Source organism: Eumetopias jubatus, unplaced genomic scaffold (assembly GCF_037043125.1).
Source record: "Eumetopias jubatus isolate StellerSeaLion01/CBP00866 unplaced genomic scaffold, mEumJub1_p1.0 scaffold_14, whole genome shotgun sequence".
In the NCBI taxonomy this organism is placed as follows: domain Eukaryota; kingdom Metazoa; phylum Chordata; class Mammalia; order Carnivora; family Otariidae; genus Eumetopias; species Eumetopias jubatus.
Window position 1 is genome coordinate 23,402,682 of NW_028274820.1, and position 18,581 is coordinate 23,421,262.

At 39.0% G+C, this 18,581-nt stretch overlaps 1 protein-coding gene across 1 annotated transcript in view; it reads left to right on the forward strand.

Annotated features, from left to right (window-relative positions):
• The first annotated feature begins 278 nt into the window (after nucleotides 1-278).
• The window catches only part of CCDC146 (coiled-coil domain containing 146), a 103,223-nt gene continuing 84,920 nt past the window's right edge, over nucleotides 279-18,581 (forward strand). Inside the window, exon 1 of the mRNA XM_028117895.2 lies at nucleotides 279-437. Within this exon, the coding sequence (XP_027973696.1) occupies nucleotides 279-437 (159 nt within the window). The remainder of the gene's footprint in view (nucleotides 438-18,581) is intronic.

Sequence of the window (18,581 nt, forward strand, 5' to 3'; positions counted from 1 at the left end):
AGCTTATATAACTTTTTTCCCAATTAATGCCACAATTGCCTACTTTTTAAAATTAGAATTATTGATTTGAGTGTAGCAGTGGAGAGTATCTTTGTAACAAAGAGGTCTTTATTATAATTTATCTATAGCTAAGTGTACTGACCTATAACTTCACTGGAGAATAGCTTACCCCAGCTGACCTTTGCTTGCTTTCATTATTTTCCACTAATTTTACTTTATGTGTGAAGATTTCCATAAATAGCTGAATCTGGAATGATTTTATTTTAGAATTGTGAAAAATGGAAGACAGTACCACAGACACAGAACAAGAAGAGGAAGAGGAGAAAGATGAAAAGGCTCAGGAGGACCCCATTTGTGCTGTAGCACCCACAATATATATCCAAGATGAGCGATGTGTTGATTTATCTACAACTCCAGCTTTCATTTGTCTGCAAGAGGTAGGTTTCTCTCTATGTATTACTATACTCAGACCTGAATCATAATCAACTTAAAAATCAGATGAAGCTAATATTATTATCAAAATGACTTATCACATGTAACCTGTAGGCAATACACACAGTTTGGAGCACTTTAAAATAAAATAGTCCCCACCTTCTCTTCCAAAGTCTTATCATACAATCCTGTACTAACGTAGTAGTGTAAGTTCTGACACTTTCATAGCATAATAAATATTTGCATGTATGTGGTCATTTAAGTACATTCCATAGGTGGATAAATGAAATAAAAGAGCAAATTTCTTTCATTCTTGAATATACTACATTTACTTCCATAAAATGAAGATAAAAGATCTTGATCGTTAGAGCAGTAGAGCATTGAAATATACTGCTTTGTATTAGCAGAGAAGCAAAAAAAGGAAATATGATGTTTGTCTGATTTTTGTCTTATTGTCTAATTTTTAAAAAAACTAAGATGAACATTTAGGAAATGCCCATATATGAGGAGAGTTTCTTTTTTAAATAATAACTGACTACATAATGCAACTGTTACCTTGTCATGCTTGAGAACTATACTGGACTATTAACTTTGTGCAAATAGAACTGAATGTAACTGAATAAAACCTCTAAGTAAGTTGATAGTCATAATAAAAATAAGCTTAGGGGCTCCTGGGTAGCTCAGTCAGTTGAGTGTCCAACTCTTGGTTTTGGCTCTGGTCATGATCTCAGGGTCATGGGATCGAGCCCCGCCTTGGGTCACACTCAGTGGAGAGTCGGCTTGGGATTCTCTGCCTCTCCCTCTGCTCTCTGTCTCTGAAATAAATAAATCTTTAAAAAAAATAAAAATTAGAATAAGCTTAAAAAGTCTCCTCTGCTCTCTGTCTCTGAAATAAATAAATCTTTAAAAAAAATAAAAATTAGAATAAGCTTAAAAAGTCTTAGAACAAAACCAGAGTTCATTCAAAACCAAGAAGCAAAGCCAAATCTCCACCCAAATACCTTGTTGGTGTAAATATTTGGAACAATTGCTGCCACTGCTGTTGAGTTTTTATTTTATATATACAAACATCATGTCAGGAACACAAGATAGCAACTTGTCCTGTTACTGGTGGTGTGAATTTTGATCAGTTGGTCAAGGCAGTGACTTTCACAGTTTCCTCCTCTGTACGGTTGTTATTTTTCTGTTTGAAATTAATAAGCACCTATGGGGAGATACTCTGAGACTGAGATTTAAGTATCCTATTCCTCCTAAGATTTTCACCTACTAGTTTTACATTCTTGATGATACTTGCCCAAATCGGTTCTTATTATGATGATTGCCAAATGATGATTGTCTAATTCCATTATTCCTTCTACATTTATTAGTTGGCTTCCTACTGTAAGGAAGAACCTTCTTTTCTTTAGTTCTGTCTACCTTTTTCCTATCTATCTATCTATCTATCTATCTACCTATCTATCTATCTATCTATCTATCATCTCTCCCTATGAGTTCTTATTCTTTTCAATGGGTTATAATCCATTACCGTCATTATTTGTTTTGATGTCTCAATTTTCCCTGATTTGGCCATTGTACACCCCTTCAAGAAAACTCACTTGTCCTTTTGACATGACCCTATGATTCTTTGTGTAATTATTTACTTTCTGTCATAAGAATGTTTTCCAGACTCTTCTTGCATTTTCTTTGCTCCAACCCTGGAATTCTCAAAATTTCCCAAAGGATCCCTGGTTCCTTTTAGTGGAGAATGATGTATTTGCAAACTTAGACCTCAATGCTGGGTATGCTCATAGCTACCAGTCTGTCGTTGCTTCTAAGTCCTCTCAGCAGACAGAGCTAGGCAACAGATGCACGCGTGTATTTATCCACAAATTTATATCTATTTCTTTATCTATATTTATATATTTAAAACCACGAATCCACATCTTTAGTCTTCATATTTTTAAGTAACCAGGGTTCTCTATTTCTGCTAAAATCCATTGTATATTCAACTTTTTGCGAAAGAATTTCTACTTTTATACCACTACCCTTAACAATTCTATCAAATAAAAAATAAGGCTAGAGTTCATTTCTACTAAAGGTTACGCTAAATAATAAAAATTATAGCCAAGTTTTTTAAGGCATAGATAAAGAAGCATGGAAGGTTTGTTTTGTAAAGACAAAGGTGAACCTAGGACAACTTCTCCTGCATATTGATGTTCAATGTAGCAATTTATTAACTATCTCAAGAATCTCTCAGGGTACATGTATGCATAAATTGTAGTTATTAATCATTGGGTATGACTAGCCCCTGAGAAGGTGGATACCTTAGACTATAGTGTCAAAGAATGGTCTTATCTACCCTTTTGAGTAGTGTAAAATTACATCAGTAATGAAACCAGTAATTCTGCATGACAGTTCCTCAGGCCAATCATCTTGCAGAATGATTCTTGGTGTCAAACAACTTTATTTCCATAAGAAACACCACTGAAATTGTTTCTGTTGGCATCTATAGCTTTATTTACTAATTCTTTCAACATTCCTCTCAGATTTATGAGTCTTAACAACGTTTGTGACCCACTTTACATAAGCGTCCTTCCTTCGGTTATCCGAACAGAAGCTATATTTGCAGAATAGCAAGAGTTCAGACGGCAACTGAAAGAAAGCAGTCAGAAATCCACTTCCAAAGGTCCAGATGCTTGGCATCACATTGAAAGAGCCAGAAGCCGCTTACAGCATTTATTGTTATCAATGCTAGTCACGCAATTGGCCCACACTACCAAAACACGGATGGCATGGTCTCATTTAACATTGCCTGTAGAATACGGTCAGTATGGTGTTCATAGCACTGTGTGATTTGGGTCCAAACCACGTGTGGCATCTAATAATTCACTTAGCCTCTCATGATCTTCTGGTTATGGTGCACTCCTTTGCAGGGACTCTCCCACATTCAGATGCCTAGGAAACTGGCACATACTCACAAAGCATGATGCAAGGTTATGGCTGTCTAGAAATACTCCTGGTCCCATTGCATCTTGAAAGACTGTGCCATTCACACTAAAAGAAATCAAACCAAATACTTGTAGAGGCCATACTTTGCAACCCCTGCATCTGTTCTTCACCTTTTAGAGTCTGGCTCAATTCCCATGTCCTTGGAGAAATTTTGCCGGTGTTTCCTACCACCTCTCAACTATTTGAGCATTTGTAGGCTATACCTATCACCTGTTACTGGTCATTAACAGAGATTTATTGAATATCTTCTTTTCATATAATACTTTGCATGGAAAATTTAGAATTCCCCACTGACACTGTGATGTATTAATTGTATTGTATTAACCAATGAGATTAATCATTAATTAATCGATGATTAATGATTGTATTAATCAATAAGACCTAACAGGGCAGGAACTACACTGTATTAATTCACACTTTGGGATAATTTGTTCCAAGTGGTGCTTGGGAACTAAGCCACAAGGTTCCCAGCAGTGGACTGTGTGGTTTAATGCTGGACGTCTGCTCCCCAACTCTGCCATTGCTGCCTACCTATGAAGCCTGACGCTCCATAGATTTTTCTTGTCTTATTAAAATTTGATAGCGCTCAATTTTATTTTTATTTGAAAATTTTTTGTTATCAAAAAATATTTTTTGTTATCTAACATATGTACTTGTGTAGCTTGGTGAATGTTCACATATCCCTATAACCGACACGTTCAGAACCAAACTCATCCTTCTTTCTCCCAATCCTAATTCTCCTCCTGTGTGCTCTCTGTTAGTTTGACAGATAAATATCTCTTTTCAATTTGTCTGTTCTCCATTCTTGCCACATTCCCACTCAGATCAAGATATGTTTCCTACAACCCAGAGGTGTCCCTTGCGACTCTTCCTGGTCATTGCCCCCACCAAAGTCAACCACTATTCTGATCTATGACTACACATAAGCTTTGCCTCTTTTTAGATATCATACCGAGGGAATCATACAGTATGTGTTTCTTTGTGTCTGGCTTCTTTGGCTCACCATTTTGTCCTTGAAATTCATCCTTGCGTTGCGTGTGGCCGTAGTTCATTCTTTTTTACTGCTGTATAGCGTTCTTAAATGTAAATATGCCATAATTAGCTTGTCCATTCTATTCTGTTAAGAGATCGGGGTTGTTTCCTGTTTGGGATGACTATGAACAAAGTTCCATGATCATTCTTGTGCATGCCTTATACTTATGAATTCATTTATTTTGGGTGTATGCCTAGGAGTGGGGTGACTGTCTCATAGTCTAGGTTTATATTCAGCTTTAGCAGATAACTTCAAATAGCTTTCCAAAAAGATTATACCAACATACACTCTGAGGGCCATATATAACTCTTGTTGTCCAACACAGTGGCAAGCACTATGTGTTATTTTATTTGTATCCTAGGCGGCACCTGGCTCAAGACCTTGCACAGAGGCAAGCAGTAAATATTTAGCATTAAAAAATCATTTTTTCAACAAATAGTTTGTGTGTCTCTCTGTTCAAAGCATCTTACTAGATGCTGTGGCACACCCAGGCTTAACACAAGTTATAGCTTTCACGGTATTCCCCAAGTTAGGATTCCTCTTTCTGTCTGTACATTGTTATGTAAAGTACCACTGATTTGTAAGTGTGACCTCAGGTGTCAAATGTCGTGTCAGATGTTGAAGTTTTTTCCAAGACTTGGAAGCCAGAAAGTCATTCTTGTTTTAATGCCAAGGGCCAAAATCAAAACATGCAATTATTTGCCTAAGCCTTTTGGCTTTTTGTTTTTCACCAAGAACCTTCCTTCTCTTCATTTCTTGAAAATAATTCTTGTGCCAGTCGTAGTTATGTCTTTGGCCTGTGAAGAGGGAAGGTAGCATGGGAGCATTTGGGAGGCACGAGGGGGCAATGTGAACATTGGAGGGAAACACTGAGGAAGTAGAAGTGTGCGTCCATATAGAATACGAAATTCTGTAAGAGTAGAGTGTGGGAGTGTTCAAGTCGTGTGGATGAGTAAATCAAGATGGACTAGGCTTGCTGATGGTGACCTTTTCACTGAAACAGGTTATATATAAAACTATGAACTCTTGGACTTCTTACAACACGTGTAATACATATATTTGCATCCAAGTGTTAGTTGCATGTCAGATCTGGAAGCCATTGAGATATCAAGAAGTTTTTGAAGAGTAATGGGAAACTTGAAGTCTCAATCCATTTCACAAATATTAATTCAGTGCCCATTATGTGCCAAGCTCTATGCTAGGAGATGTTCATTATGGTTATTATTAAAGTCACTAAAATCAAATTTACCCCTTCCACTCCTTTGTTTTGAGCGCCTTCTGTATGCTGCATAGCACCAGACACCATAGGCGTTCATGGGCATAAAGCATATAAAAGGTTACTATTCTGTAGAAGCTTAACTTGGGAAAAAGAAACTTGAAATATTAACTATCGACAAAAGGCAACATTTAATTGTGAACCTGGAAGGTGCAATCAGAGTTATCGGAATTGAATGGAAAGAACAATCACTGTGGGAATGAGATGATCTGGAAAAAGCTTTTCAGGGGAGTACGACATGAGAGGGGATATTGCAGCCGTACCCATGGGGTCCACTATGAACCTACTTTTCTGTCCTTAAGCTTTGCCCACATGCATACATGCACATACTGGGAATATCTTTACCAAATGACCCTAAGGTACCTCAAGTTAAACACACTCAGAACTAAATTCATTCTTCTTCTCCTAAACCTAATTTTTGTCAGTTGGTTCCCGTAAACACCTATTGAATTTGTCTCTGTTCCATTCCTGCCATATCACCAATTAGAATGCCATTTCTAAGAGAAGATGTAGGGAGAGACCGAACCAAGGCAGTGGCAATGGGAAAAATGATAGAATACATGTAGGAGAGATACGAAGGAAATAGAAAACGCTGGACTTAGTGTCTGAATGGACAGGGAGGAGGGGAGTGAGGAAGAGGAAAGAGTCTGAACTGATGCTTGGATTATGGTATTCTAAGCGACAAAGAATTCAGAAGAAGCAAGGGTCTGAGAGGAACGTCCAATATGTGGATCCTGAGTTTCCCAGGGAAGTCTTTGGGCTGGATATATAGACATAAAAGATTCTCAATAGTATTCAGATTGCTTTCTCAAAGGTTTGCAGATTGGTTTTTATGTATATTTAAGAGCACCTTCTACCATGGTGTGTTTATAAAAAGATGTTGCTCTCATTTACTTAATTCCCTACTTTTACTGGGATATTCACATGTTCAAAAGATACCTTCTTATTCTTTATACATTTCATTCTCCTAAGGCTGGTAACAGATTAAATAACTTTAGGAATTTTTAATAAAAATTTTTGATTAGTTACTGAAAATCCTGGTGATTTTTGGATGCTACTAAAGCTTCCTTCATTTTCTAGGTTTGACCTCCTATAGGTACTGATGAGTTTCTTGGGTTAATCTGTAATGAAGTTTAAAATGTTTTTCAAGAGTGAAAATTATTTCTATTTCTTTCATACATGAATTAATCAAGTAACTGTTTACAAAGGTGAAAATATAAGATCCTCACCCTCAAGGGGCTGATAGTCAATGTAGTTTTAAATGTGTAATTTAATTCCCATAGTGATTCCGTAAGGAATAGGAATTTTATTTTTTATTTTTTAAAGATTTTATTTAGGGGCGCCTGGGTGGCTCAGTCGTTAAGCGTCTGCCTTCGGCTCAGGTCATGACCCCAGGGTCCTGAGATCGAGCCCCGCATCGGGCTCCCTGCTCAGTGGGAAGCCTGCTTCTCCCTCTCCCACTCCTCCTGCTTGTGTTTCCTCTCTCGCTGTGTCTCTCTCTATCAAATACATAAAATCTTAAAAAAAAAGATTTTATTTATTTATTTGAGAGAGAGAATGAGATATAGAGAGCACGAGAGAGAAGAGGGTCAGAGGGAGAAGCAGACTCCCCGCCGAGCAGGGAGCCCGATGCGGGACTCCAACCAGGGACTCCAGGATCATGACCTGAGCCGAAGGCAGTCGCTTAACCAACTGAGCCACCCAGGCACCCAAGGAATAGGAATTTTAAGATATTATTTTTATCTTAAAGTTCTGAAAGGTTGAGACTTGCCCTGGGCAGGTACTGAGTCAACCAAGGAACCCTGTCTCCAGTCTCCTACCTTAGTGCATATTTCATCTCACACTCTTCACTGGACATTCATACATTTAAACACTACTATTTTAGGATTTTAAAAATTGACTTTTTAAGTAAACTGTATATTAAAAGGAAAAATAAAGGTAAATATTTAATGTTCTATTTAAATATTTCCCCTTAGTTTCCCTATCCTTTTTTAGTTATCACACTTCATTAATAGCTGTATGTGGAGGATATGCATTAAAAAAAACTACTAAATCTCTTTTTAAAATCTTCCTACAAGTTTCATTGGCCTGTTTTCACGTGTCCTTTAGACATCCAGGCAGCCTTGCAAGAATAATTTTTCAATATTATTTTTTGTCTGTCAAGAAACTTTAAACAGACTGATTATTAAATACAGATAGGTTCCATGTTTCCCATAAAGTTTTTGGGTTTTTGGCTTTTTTTTTTTTTTAACTCTGACAGTAAGGTGGAAATTTAAAAATCTTTCCAGTATGGAAAAAGACTTTGGGACATGGTTGGAATGCACTTAAACATTTGTGGTTTTGACATGGCTAATATCTATTTACAAAGATTAAAGGTTTATATTAGGATTATAAGACTACAAGCCACATTCCACTTTGCAAAGTACATTAACACCCCTAAATTCAATCAGTAAAATCATACACCGCAGAAGAGTCCAGGGGAAGAGAAAAGAAAGTTCCATGTTAGCATATCCTTATACTTGGCACTTTTGAAATGAAAAACATGAAGGTTGATTCTGGCCAGGAATCCAGGGTGTTGTCAGAAAAACTGCTATCTGAACATGTGATCAGTGGCAAGTGGGAGTCAGAAGAGACTTGAAAATCAGGGACAGAGAAGAATTGATTGTTTCTCTGTCTCCTATCTGAGATTATCTTCCTTACTCATTCTAAAATCTTTACTGAGCATTGAGCACATGCCAGACTCAGGGCTGGGAATAAGAGGAAAATGCCACAAAGACCCTACCCCCACGCAGCTCATCTGTCCCTTCCTCTGTGTGGTTAATTGTCCTTAATTTCCCTTTCTCTTTTTTGATTCTCTTACAGACATACTGAGGACCTAGTTTGTGTATGTGCACAGGCCTATGTTTATTTTTCATTATATATTTAATAACATTTTAACTACCTCTGTATTTTTCATTGATTCTTTAGCTAAACTGTTATAGCAAGTTGGTTAAATATTAAAAATAATAATCTGAAAGGGCTCCTGGGTGGCTCAGTCGGTTAAGCACTCTGCCTCTTGATCTCAGCTCAGGTCTCGATCTCTGGGTTATGAGTTCAAGCCCCATGTTGGAGCCTACTTTAAAAAAACAAATCTAAATTCAGATGCTTGTTTTTTAAATTGTCACTGTGAACAGATGTTGCTTTTTAAAATAAAGATTAGGAAGAAATATTTAATCGTATTATCTTTTCCTTTGAGAAAGTTCTTGAGAGAGAAAGTAAGTTGACTTTTGAAAGCATGTGGCTCTCAGTAGAGAACATGCATTTTGTGAAACAGTACCTTCAGTAACCCAAGAACTATTTGAATATACATTTGCCCTTGAACAACATGGGGATTAGGGGTACCAATCCCCCTGCACAGTTGAAAGTCCACATATAACTTTTGACTCCCTCCCAGAACTTAACTACTAACAGCCTACTCTTGGCTGTACTAATAACATAAATAGTAGATGAACATATATGTTGCATGTTATATGTATTATACACTGTATTCTTACAATAAGGTAAGCTAGAGAAAAAGAATGTTATTAAGAAAATCATAAGGAAGAAAAAAAACTTTACAGTACTGTACTGCGTTTCAATATTGAAAAAAAAATCCATGTATGAGTGGACCTGTGCAGTTCAAACTGGTGTTTTTCCATCCATGTTGTAGGACGTGACAGGATTTCTGTCCGTTTTAAGACTGAATAATATTCCATTGTATGTATATACCACATTTTGTTTATCCATTCATCAGTCTATGGCCACTTGGGTGATTTCCACCTGTTGGCTATTATGAATAATGTTGCTATGAACAGGGAGTACAAATACCTCTTCAAGATCCTCACTTCCAACTTTTCTGAGCACATATATATATATATATATATATATATATATATATATATGTCTACAAGTAGAATTTGCCAGGCTGTGAATCTCTATAGTCTGAAATTTCATTATTGCTAAACTGCCCATAGAGGCTGTAATAATTTATGTTCCCAGGAACAATAAATGAATGTGACTTTACTCATACCAGCACCGTGTGCTATCGAACTTTTTGAACTTTGTCACTCTGATGGGAGGAAAATGTATCTCATCACAGTTTTCATTTACATTTACCTTAACATGCATGGAGTGGAGCTTCGTTTCATATGTTTAAGACTGTTTTAAAAATACAGTATATTAACAGAGAATGTCATGTATAGGAAGGCAAACAGATCAGGAGACAGTTGCCATTGAAATGATAGTTTATTACTCTCACAGTTCCTAAGAAAAGGGGGCATGCCATGCCATGATGGGCAACATGGGTAAGCACTGGAACAGTCAGGAGGCCGAGGGAGAGGGAGGAACTGGGCAAGAGAGCCTTTATTGTGATTTTCTTGGGAAGGGATGGGTGAAGCCGGGTAGGCAGGCTTGGGATTGGTTAGTAGGAATAAGTTCAGTGAGCTCTGGGGCATGGGGGCTGTCCCTAGTGACCTGGTACTAGGCTCTGGGGTGATTAGGGCAAGTGTATAGTGGCCTGAAGATGAAAGCCTAATAAGACACTTAAGAGTGTGGACTCTGGATTGGCTGGTTTGCATCTGAGAAGTGGACCTCCAGCAGGAGGACTCCTTTCAAAGTGGGCGAGGGGGACAAGGAGGAAGGCTGGAGGCCAAGGCAAAGTGACTCCGACATATGATCAGGTGGTCTAGAATAAGCTGGCCAGCATAGGCACACAGAGCAGACATTAAAGCCTCAACTCTACGGAAGCGAGGAGCATGGTTAATACAAAGACCCATTTGTAACTTCTTTTTTTGTGATTTCTGTTCACATCTTTTTTTCCATTTTTCTATTGTGTAGTTTTTTCCTTATAGATTCATAGAAACTCTTTATACATGTAGAACGTCAGCCTTTGTGTATAATATGCATTGCAAAAGTCTCTCAGTTTGTTGGATTTCTTTTGTGTTTGCTTAAGGTGGTTTTTCTTGATGTGGAAATTTGTTTTTTATTGTGCTTTTCTTTTACAGCTTCAGATTCTGTGTCATACTTTAAGAAGACCTTTGTTACTCTGAGATCATAAGTGTGTTTCCTGTGTTTTCTCCCAGTACATTCACAGTTTGAGTCATCATATTGTGACCTTTGTTACATCCAGCATTTATGTTGACATAAGGGCAAACAGAAAGATGATGCCGGCAGCAAGCTTAGAACCTAATGCCAAGTCCAATATCTTCTGAGGCAAAAGTTCTTTACATTATTCTCAGCCCATCCATACCCAACAGAGGCAAACAGGTACACCAGGGTGCATCCAAGATATGAAGTAAGGGAGTGCAAGAATTACCTGACATCAAACCTCAGATTAAAAAGATAGAGGCTTTGCTGTCTGAAAAGACAACATCTAAGAATGGACAGGCTCAAAATATCTTAAATCTTTTTTAAAGATTTTATTTATTTATTTGACAGAGAGAGAACGACAGCGAGAGAGGGAACACAAGCAGGGGGAGTGGGAGAGGGAGAAGCAGGCTTCCCGCGGAGCAGGGAGCCCAATGCGGGGCTCGATCCCAGGACTCTGGGATCACGACCTGAGCTGAAGGCAGATGCTTAACGACTGAGCCACCCAGGCGCCCCTATCTTAAATCTTAATGGCTTGGAAAGAAAATCTCTGATCTGCCTGGGTGGGGGGAATGGTGCAGGTAAAATGGGTCTTAGTTCTAGCTCTTCATGTACTGGCCGCACAACCCTGAGCCAGAAATTCCAGTTCTCTGAATCTCATTTTACACTAAGAGTACACTTCTCAGCTTATTATCCTTCAAGGGTACCTCAGTGTCTACCATGGTGGTTTTCACCCTGTTTTTAAATTGCTTCTATCACTTTTTTCCAGTGGGAATCTAATAGGCAAGCACAGTAGGTAAAACAGATTTAGATGTGGTGGGTGCAGAGGGGAAGGATGCAGAGGGGAAGGTCCCCTGTGCGCTCCCCTTCACGTCTCCTGTCACCCCCAGCACCATGGGGAAACCCCATGCTCTGTACAGATAGTTTGTGAACCGAATAAAACTGAGCTATCTCCCACCTTAAAATCCATCCCAGCACAGCCAAAAGGAAACACAGAACTGACTCCGGAAAGCCTTGGAAAGCAATTTGATTATCCTGAAGGTTCCTTCAGGAACAGAGGAGGGAGTTCTACAGCGCATCATGCAACGAAACTTACGAAAATTCCTTGTCGCAACAGATGCCTCTCCCACATGCCTCTTAGCCCCTCTTTAAAAACTCCTCCAGAAACTGTTTTCCCACCCCCACACCCCCATATCTCTGCTCATCTTCTCCTTGACATCTTGACCATTTCATTATTTTGTAAAATGGTCTTCCGAGTTCCTTCCAATTTTCCTTCCCACCCAGTATCCCACCATCACCCCAGACCCAGACACAGAACTGAGCAATCAGTAGGTAGCAGGGAAGATAGTAGATACTTAGATTTGAATTTTTCCTTCCCTTAGATTTTCTTGCCCAAGATCGTCACCTCTTTGACCTTACAGGCAAATCCCTTTACAGTCTCCACTCTTCCTCTCTTCTTTTTGCTACTGACCCCGGCCACTGACCCCATGCTCTGGCCAAATTCGACCCATTATTGTTTTCTGAATGAGCTCCAGATTTTCCAACCCACTGACACCTTTGCTCCTCCTGAGCCCAGCCCAGAAGTGCTCTCCTTCACATTTCCTTGCTTCGGTATTCTGCTCATCTTGCAAGGACCGCTCAGAGCCTGCCTTTTTCTTGAAGCATCCCACTTCCTGACCAAGTGAGATCACTGTTGCTGCTGTTGTGTTTCCTGCATAGTGCTTGTACCTTATGCCACTTACTCTTTTCCGTCCTGTTTTTTAAACTTAACTATAGTAGCTTTAGGAACTTTGAAAGCAGGAAGCCTATGCTATTCGTCTTGATATTCCCTGCAAACTCTTGGTTAGCTTACCATCCTGTGTGTAGCCATGCCATTTTCAAAAGAATGCATGTGCATAGTAATTAGTAAAGCCTTCCGCCAAAAAAAATCACACTACTGAATCACCATTTTACAAAGCGAACTTAAAGAGGAGAAATTTCTTCTGAGTTTCTGAATGCATTTAACCACATCAAGTCCACCTAAAACGTCAGATTTAAATGTCTGAAGTTAGAAATTTCACACCAAGTTAGAATCATCGTGCATCTATTCTAGTTTTATTTTTGCTGGCTGAGACCCCCAAGGAAAATGCAATAGGGAGGCAATGATTTTCAAGTATTTTTTTGGAAACAAAACCTCTTCTTTAAGTGAAACTTAAGGTGGATCCCCAAGATATAAAATGAAAGCACAACTATTCTAGGCGAACTCTGTTTCATGCATCACACATTCTGCTGGTTTCTTCCTACCCGGCTTCCTTTGGCATTCATGAAATACGTCTGCCGAACCTCAGGGACACAGCTTGAGAAGCTCTGCTCTAGTAGTTCAGCATGTGAAACCCAAACTCCATGTTCATCATACAAACACCAGTCTTCCTGTCCATCTTGCATAGCTACTCATGGTATCAGAGCCTCTCTAGATTTGTAATCGTTGACTTGATCAGATAAAGACAACATTTTTACCCGAATATAAGACAGAAATAAAAAGTCACCATCACTAAAACCATTCATTTGTGATATTTACATTTTTAAAGAATCATTTTACATAATAAATGAAATTAAGAACTTTGGCATTTACATGAGAAATCTTCTGGCTTCCACAAAGAGATGGAAAAATATTCCATGCTCGTGGATTGGAAGAATAAACATTGTGAAAGTGTCTATGCTGCCCAGAGCAATCTACACTTTCAATGCATTCCCTATCAAAATACCATCAACTTTTTTCACAGACCTGGAACAAACAAAACTAAAATTTGTATGGAATCAGAAAAGACCCCAAATCACCAAGGGATTGTTGAAAAAGAAAACCAAAGCTGAGGGCATCACAATGCCTGACTTCAAGCTCTATTACAAAGCTGTGATCATCAAGACAGCATGGTATCGGCACAAAAACAGACACATAGACCAATGGAACAGAATAGAGAACCCAGAAATGGACCCTCAACTCTATCGTCAACTAATCTTCGACAAATGAGGAAAGAATGTCCAGTGGAAAAAAGACCGTCTCTTCAATAAATGATGCTGGGAAAATTGGACAGCCACATGCAGAAGAATGAAACTGGACCACTTTCTTATACCATACATGAAGATAAACTCAAAATTGATGAAAGACCTAAATGTGAGACAGGAATCCATCAAAATCCTAGAGGAGAACATAGGCAGTAACCTCTTCAACATTGGCCACAGTGACCTCTTTCAAGACATGTCTCTAAAGGCAAGGGAAACAAGCAAAAATGAACTTTTGGGACTTCATCAAGATATATGGCTTCCAAGGAACTTACAAAGTGCTTTGTACTTAAGCAGAATGTTTTCACTGTAACCATGGAAGTAAAATAGTGTTTGGAGAGATAGAATACTTGTTTGGCCTTCTCTGTCAGAGTTGTTATAAATTCTGACTTAGCTTCAGGAAGAAAATAATTTTTAACTACTAGGTTAAGTAGGATCATTAACACACTTGAAAATGTATTAATTTTTAAAATATCTCCTGTCAGCAGAATATTATGTAATTGTTTTAGAAGATACAAAAAAATTTGCCTCACCTTAAATTGAGATTTAACTGGAATCATTTTCCACTTAAAAAATTCACACAGAAAGCTAGAGCAGGGGTAATACTGAGATTTACTTTTTTTTTTAAGATTTTATTTATTTATTTGTCAGAGAAAGAGCACAAGCAGGGGGTATGGCAGGCAGAGGAAGAAGCAGGCTCCCCTCTGAGCAGGGAACCCGATGTGGGGCTCCAGCCCAGGACCCTGGGATCAGGACCTGAGCCAAAGGCAGACACTTAACTGAGTCACCCAGATGTCCCCTGAGATTTACTTCTGTGTGTACTTTACCTTGGAATCACCATAGGTAATTTGTCACGGAAAATTAGCCCATTTCATGAGAAATATATGAGAAAGCCAGAAAAGCTGAAAAGGGGTAATTGTCCACACATGATAAACAGTTTGCAGGGAACAGAGGTTTGTTTGTTGTTTGTTTGTTTTTCAGGGAAGACTTTAGTGAGTGTAAAACATTACCTCCCTATTGCAGCATTAATCACAGCAGAGAGAACATTGGAAATGCCCCGAGAAAAGTGTCCAGCACACGACTGGCACTCAGCAAGTAACAGCTACTTATCATTATTAGTATTCAGAAGCAACAATCTAGAAACAAAAACTAAAACAGGTTACTTAATTAACTAAAAAAAAAAAATGTGATACTATCATTACTGGATGGGAAATAAATGTAAACAAGTAGTTTTGTGGACCCTTCTTTGACAAACTTTCACAACATTAGCACAAGCTATTTGTTTCCTGCAGAGGATGAGAAAACCAATTTCCAGAGACCAGAAACTGAACAAGTTTTCAGATTCCGAATGGTCCCAGATAAGATGAACCTTTGCATGAGGTCTTTTGTAATAGAGAAACAATTCATCTCCAATAGTGTCATCCTTAATTACTTAAGAAAGCCTTGAATGCTAGAGATTAAACTCAAATTTTGACAGTTTATATAGTTATTATTTGGAAAAAATCATATCCAAAATACTTTGATAAGCATATAGCATCATGCTATACATACAGTAGGCAAATGATACATATTTTATTAAAATAATAAATACAAATGTAATATCAGTTATCTTAAGAGGCTAAGGCTAAATATAAGGCTATTTGTTTATAAACATGATTTTTAGGAGGGAATTTCAAAAGAAGAGTTTTTATCCTCAGAGGCATAGTGTAGGTTTCCTTCTGAAAATCACTAATAAAATAATACAGATCTTTTTGCGGTTCCTTGTGATGTCTAGGAAGATGTTGATTATGAATTAGCTAGATTATGGTTTTAATTTTCGTTTACCCCTGGGACTTTAGGTGAGCAAAAGTGCGGAGGCAGAATTAACTATGGACATGGGGACAGTCGGCTGCTGAACTGACAGAGAAGTTGTCAAGGAGTAGAAGGACCCATGCTAGGGGGTTGTGGAGGAGAAGAGAGGCAGTAAAGAAGGGACATTTCAAGGGGCAACAGCCACATTAGGAGCATAGAATTTGTTATAGGGGATTTAAAGAAAACTATCTGAAGTTCTTTTATGGCAGTCTATTTTAAATGGCATCGTACAAAATAAGCTAGCTATTGGCCCATGGTAATTTTGTTGTATTGATTTTTGACTCTATGAGCTGCATATCTATTTTCTTTGAATGGGTAGGCTTCCTTGTGTATTGTAGCATGTGTTACAGATAGCATACATAAGCCTGCAAGTGTATCATACACGTACTTCTGTGTGTTTACGTGTGTGTATATACACCACAGGGGGAACCTACCCATATACAGAGGACGATACTCCTTTCCAGCTAGACCCAACATTAAGTGGAAATCGCCAGTCAGATTCATTTATAGCTATTCTAGTGTATTTTCTAGCTATTTTCACTTTGAAAGCTATTAGAAATACAAGATTTCGGTTATTGCTAACCGGGATAAGTTTTGGAAAATGTTTTTGAAAGAAACAAGTTTTAATATCATTGTCTCTAAAAATAAAGAGTAAAACCAGTCTCTGGCTAACTAAAGGTTTATAATCATAGCAAACTAGTACTCTAATGATTTAAAATGACTATACCTGATTATTCAAACTTGGGCATTACACGGTTAACAAAGAACATTTTTCGGTCTATGACCTAGTTCATATTCATATTTCTTTTGCTATAGACACACACACATACATAAACACACCAAATCCAGGGCGCCTGGGGGGCTTAGTCGGTTAAGCATCTGACTCTTGGTTTTGGCTCAGGTTGTGATCTCAGGGTCGTGAGATCAAGCCCCATGTTGGGCTCCACGCTGGGCTTGGAGCCTGCTTAAGAGTCTCTCTCCTCCTACTCCTTGAGGGAATTTCAAAACAAGAGTTTATATCCTCAGAGGCATAGTGTAGGTTTCCTTCTGAAAATCACTAATAAAATAATACAGATCTTTTTGCGGTTCCTTGTGATATCTAGGAAGATGCTGATCATGAATTAGCTAGATCATGGTTTTAATTTTGGTTTACCCCCTGAGACTTTAGGTGAACAAAAGTGCAGAGGCAGAATTAAATATGGACATGGGGACAGTAAGCTGCTGAACTGACAGAGAAGTTCTCTCTGCCCCTCCCCAGTTCACATGCATGCTCTCTCTGTCTCTAATAAATAAGTAAATCTCTAAAACAACAACAACACACAGTATCCTACACGACAACACTCCAAACTCACACGGCACTGCCTCCCAGAAGATGCAGTATCTGAGGCTTCCATAGATCATTGCCTCCTCCCTTCACAGTGAAGTGACTAAGTCACAAGCAGTGACTTCTGGAATACCATGTCTAGACTGCCATAACTGCTTTTAAGACATCTAGTAACTCATCAAAATAGTGGTGCTGGCAGAAGCAAAGAAAAGCACATCTAAGTCTAGAATATCCTAGAGAAAGCTGCTGCAGTGGGAATAAATCCCCTTTTGCTCCATAAGGCAGCATCTGTGTGACCTCTGAAATGACAGTTCCAGGGTGGATGGGCTGCAACTGTGCTGGTTATTCCTTATTTCCAACTCGTCTTCCCTGGAAGGCTTTGCTCGATGGACACTTATTTACTAGGTTATCTCATCTAGGCCCATAGATGCATGACCGTCTCTTCTGGTATTCCTGAATATAGAAATGTATTTCTTTCCTTTTTTAAAAAAATTTTATTTATTTGTTTGAGAGGAAGAGAGAGAGAGGGCACAAGCCAGAGGGAGAAGTGATGTGGGGCTCAATCCCAGGACCCCGGGATCATGACCTGAGCCAAAGGCAGACCCCTAACCGACTGAGCCACCCAGGCGCCCCTAGAAAGGTCTTTCTGAACCCTAGATGTCTTCTCTGAACATCATGCTAATATCCAAATGCCATCCACTTGGATGTATTATCAATATCTGAACTTCGAATGTTCAAAACTGCTGGCCACCACCGCCTCACCCCAGCCCTGCTACACTTTCCGGACAGGTTGCCCCTGCAGCCTTCTCCACCTCAGTGAACAGCAGCTCCATCCCTCCCAGTTGCTCAGGCCAAAATCCTGTCCTTGGGATACCTCTGACCTTTTCACCATCCACCCCCATCTTTGATCAGCAAAGTTTGTCCGCTTTACCTTAAGGATCCACTTCACTGCAAGCACCGTGGTGCACATCTCTCTCCAAGATCATTGCAAACACTGTCAGACTAGTCTTCAGGCTTCAATCACGTCTCCCAGCAGTGTATTCTCCACTAAACAAGAGTGATCCTTTTAAAACGGGTTGAGATTATGTACCTCTTCTGATCAAAACCCTTAGGGCTTTTACCTACTCAGGGTAAAAGGCAGAATTCTTACCATGACTTATAAGGTCTAGATGGTCTGGCAGTCGCCACCCCACCCCTTACTTAACCCCAACCCCCCAAGTTCTCTCTGGTCTCATCTCCTAAACCCCCTCCACCCTAGACCATCTGTTTTTCCTACACTGGCCTCCTTGCTGACCCTAAAACATGCAAAGCACCTTTGCACCTGATGCTCCCTCTGCCTGGGTATCTTCTCGCAGCTATCCGCCTGAATCGTTCTCTCGTATCTTTAAGACTGTTCAAAGGCCACCTCCTCAGGGAGGTCTCCCCAGACTGCCTATGTAAAGTAGCATCCTTCCTGTCATACTCCTCATCTCCTTTGCCCCATTGAATTTTTTATGGCATTTCTTACAGATTGTTATTCATTTCCTCTGATAAGA